The following is a 4,532-nucleotide window of genomic DNA, read 5'->3' on the forward strand; positions in this document are numbered from 1 at the left end:
GCCAAGACTGCAGTTTGCATCTTGTCTCCCCTATCAACAGTAAACGGGACCAGACTTTCACCAGAAAATGCATACTCATACTCATATGAGTTTCTTATTTCAGGGGAAGGAGCTAAGTTAGTAACACACCGTGGTAGGACATGAGAGTGTGCGGATGGAGAGGGACAGAAGGACAGAGGAGCTCGGTGTATCTCTGGATGTCCCCCGACAGTCTAATACTATAGCAGCATAACTAGGGGCTGGTCCAGGACAAGCCTGAGCCAGCCCTAACTATAAGCTTTATCAAAAAGGAAAGTTTTAAGCCTACTCTTAAATGTAGAGACAGTGTCTGCCTCCCGGACAAAGACTGGAAGATGGTTCCACAGGAGAGGAGCTTGATAGCTAAATGCTCTGACTCCTGTTCTGCTTTTTGAGACTTTAGGAACCATAAGTAGACCTGCATTCTGGGAACGCAGTCTTCGAGTGGGGTAATAAGGTACTATGAGCTCTTTAAGATAAGAAGGTGCCTGGCCATTTATGGCTTTGTAAGTAAGGAGGAGAATTTTAAACTCTATTCTAAACTTTACAGGGAGCCAGTGCAAAGTGGCGAGTATTGGAGAAATATGATCTCGCTTCCTGGTTTTTGTCAGAACACGTGCTGCAGCGTTCTGGAGCAACTGGAGAATATCCAGCAACGAATTTGGACAGCCTGATAGTAAGGAATTGCAATAATCCAGCCTGGAAGTTACGAATGCATGGACTAGTTTTTTTGAGACAAAATATGCCTGATTTTTGCGATATTACGTAGGTGAAAAAAGGCAGTCCTTGAAATTTGTTTTACATGGGAGTGAAAGGACATGTCTTGGTCAAAGATGACTCCCAGATTCTTTACAGTGGTGCTGGAGGCCAGCACAATGCCAGCCATAGCTGCTATGTCATCAGAAAGTGACTTTCTAAGATGTTTAGGGCCTACTACTATAACTTCAGTTTTGTCCGAGTTTAGCATCAGAAAATTGCAGGTCATCCAGGTCTTTATGTCATGAAGACATGCTTGTAGTCTAGTTAACTGACTGGTTTCTTCCGGCTTCATTGATAAATATAGCTGGGTATCATCTGCATAGCAATGAAAATTTATTGAGCGCTTCCTGATAATCTTACCTAAAGGAAGCATATATAAGGTGAATAGAATTGGCCCAAGCACAGAACCCTGCAGAACTCCATAGCTGACTTTAGTGAGCACAGAGGGTACAAACTGAGAGCGATCTGACAAGTAGGATTTAAACCAGCTTAGCGCAGTTCCCTTAATGCCAATGAAATGTTCCAGTGTCTGCAATAGGATGCCATGGTCAATGGTGTCAAATGCAGCACTAAGATCCAATAAGACTAGTACAGAGACAAATCCTTTATCAGATGCAATTAGAAGGTCATTTGTAACTTTAACCAGTGCTGTCTCTGTGCTATGATGCACTCTAAATCCTGACTGGAAATCCACGAATAAACTATTATTGTTTAGAAAGTCGCACAGCTGATTGGCAACTGCTTTCTCAAGAGTTTTTGAGAGAAAGGGAAGGTTGGATATCGGTCTATAGTTGGCTAAAACCCCTGCATCAAGAGTAGGCTTTTTCAGTAGCGGTTTTATCACAGCTACTTTAAAGGACTGTGGTACGTAGCCGGTTGATAAAGAGAGATTGATCATGTCTAATACTGAAGAGTCAATTAGAGGTAATACTTCTTTAAACAGCTTAGTCGGGATAGGATCTAAAATACAGGTAGATGATTTTGATGATGAAATTATTGAAATTAGTTGGTGAAGGTCAACAGGAGTAAAACAGTCTAAAACTGTGACAGACTGAGTAACAGTTTCTATGGTTTCTGTGTTTGAAGACAAAACAGTACCTGTTGACGGCAGGAGCCGATGAATTCTGTCTCTAATAGTTAGAATTTTATCATTAAAGAAGCTCATGAAGTCATTACTGTTCAGAGCTAAAGGAATACATGGTTCAATAGAATTATGGCTCTCTGTCAGCCTGGCTACAGTGCTGAAGAGAAACCTGGGATTGTTCTTATTTTCCTCTATTAGTGCAGAGTAATAGGCTGCCCTGGCACTGCGGAGGGCTTTCCTGTATATTTTAAGACTATCTTGTTGTACTATTGCAGAGGTTGTTCTAATTTTAATTAGATTCTTATGTTTAACTCCTCTTCTCTGTACTTTTGGTTTACTTAGTTTACGTGATCGGGGGGCAGACACAGTCTCTATGGAGTGTTGGGTGGGTAACTGCTCTAAGGGAGGCGCAGAGAAGCATGTAGGACTGCAGCTCTGCCTCCTGGTCTCAACTCTGAGTTGTCAGGGGTTAGGTTCATAAATAAAATCGGTCAGATTTCTAGAGATGAGAGCTGCTCCCTCCAAAGTGGGATGGATGCCGTCTCTCCTAATCAGACCAGGTCTTCCCCAGAAAGTCTGCCAATTATCAATGAAGCCCACACCATTTGCAGGACACCACCTCGACAGCCAGCGATTGAACGATGACATGCGGCTAAACATGTCATCACTGGTCAGATTTGGCAGGGGTCCAGAGAAAACTATGGAGTCCGACATCGTTTTAGCATATGTACACACTGATTCCACATTAATTTTAGTGACCCCTGATTGGCGTAACCGGGTGTCATTACCGCCGACGTGAATAACAATCTTACTGTATTTACGCTTATCCTTAGCCAGCAGTTTCAAATTTGATTCGACGTCGCCCGCTCTGGCCCCCGGCAGGCATTTGACTATGGTCGCTGGTGTCGCTAACTTCACATTTCTCAAAATGGAGCTGCCAATAATCAGAGTTGGTTTCTCAGCGGGTGTGTCGCCGAGTGGGGAGAACCTGTTAGAAACATGAAGCGGTTGGTGGTGACCTGTGGGCTTCAGCTTGGGACTATGCTTCCTTCGAACAGTCACCCAGCCTCCCTGGTTTCCTGGCTGCTCGGGAGCTGTCGAGGGACGGCTAGCCGGAGCTGCACTTGGTCGCTCCGCACCGGCTACGGGGGCCTGGCTAACTATAGCTAATGGTTTGGTTTCCATGGTGCGGAGCCGAGCTTCCAATTCACTGAGCCTCGCCTCCAACTCACCAAATAAACTACATTTATTACACGTACCAGTATCACTAAAGGAGGCAGAGGAGTAGCTAAACATGTGACACACCAAGCAGGAGAGAGCTGGAGAGGGACAGAGCGAAGCCATTGCTAGCTGCTAGGCTAAGCTGGTATAGCTAGCAGAGCAGACAAGCGCGTAGACAAATAAAATTGACGGTCGCTAAATAAACAGACTTATGGGTGCTTGAGCAGAACTAATGTTACTTTAGAGCGCGGATAAAAGGCCGCAGTAACAAAACACAGAACAAATTACACTCAGAGGAACAAGAGCGACAAACGCACACTACTCGTAAGGCAGCAACCAGAAACAGGAAGTGAGATGATATGCTTACCTCAGCACGTTAGCACGTAGCATAGTCTTCACAGTCACCAGATCTCAACCCAACTGATCACTTATGGGAGGTTTCAGAGCATCGTGTCAGACAGATCTTTCCACCAACCATCATGAAAACACCAATTGAGGGAATATCTTTTGGCAGAGAGCAGCTCATCTCTCCAGTAAAGTTCCACACACTCAAAATAACTATGACACTGAAGCTGTTCAGGTATTGACCCATCTGTAGATATTTGGTATAATTTGGCAGTTTTAAACACCTCTGACCTTCAGAATGAGCGAGCCAGCCGAGGACACGTCATCATTTAAAATAAGGGCATTACACTTCCCTGTGTCTACTGGCTGACTGAAGGCCACAGCTAACACTGCTGCTGTTTATGGATTCTCACTGGAGAAGACTGGCTGAATATTCAGCTGCGGCCACATTGCATCTCAATTCATTCTCTTTGCTTTAAACCTCTCTGCTGGAGAAGTAAAGAGGGATTGATAAACATATCTGAAATTAAAAGTGCAGAGGGGAGTGGGAGAGCTGGTTAAAATGGGTGGGAGAGGTAGACTATGCAGGAATTTGGGCCATTGAACAATGGATGAATAACAAATGTAGGACACACATGCAAAGATGATGATGATGACGCCTGAGGGAGGAATAGAAGGGAGCTATGAAAGAGGAGCCAAACAGGAGGACAAATGTGTTTCCCCCCTTTTCGCTTGTAGCTGTTATTTGAGAATGCAATAAAATTATTATAGGCTTGTACAGTGTTAGTGAGATTCTGCTAAGCTTAACTACGTGTTTATTATTGTAACCATGACAATAAAGGTCTCCTAACCTTAATGAAGCACTCATCCAACAACTATACCCTCAACATAACCAAGCTGTGTTTTTGCCTAAACCAAACCAAACCTTAACATAGTGTTTTCGAATCATAAGATTTGTCTCCTGTCTCTGAAAACATGTATACCCTGTATATGGCTAAATGGTTTTGTCAAATACATTTTAGGGGAAACATAATTACTGTATGGTACATGTTGTGGCATTGCATTGCTGAGGTAGTAATTTATGGATATAAAGGAATGTTTAATT

The 4,532-nt window shown here is 43.6% G+C and overlaps 1 protein-coding gene across 1 annotated transcript; it reads right to left on the reverse strand.

Annotated features, from left to right (window-relative positions):
• Positions 1-2,323: 2,323 nt before the first annotated feature.
• On the reverse strand, positions 2,324-3,205 carry LOC139338476 (uncharacterized). The gene has a single exon (XM_070973510.1). It carries the CDS (start codon positions 3,203-3,205, stop codon positions 2,324-2,326), a length of 882 nt encoding a protein of 293 aa, XP_070829611.1.
• Positions 3,206-4,532: the final 1,327 nt, after the last annotated feature.

This window comes from Chaetodon trifascialis, chromosome 11, assembly GCF_039877785.1.
Source record: "Chaetodon trifascialis isolate fChaTrf1 chromosome 11, fChaTrf1.hap1, whole genome shotgun sequence".
In the NCBI taxonomy this organism is placed as follows: Eukaryota; Metazoa; Chordata; class Actinopteri; order Chaetodontiformes; family Chaetodontidae; genus Chaetodon; species Chaetodon trifascialis.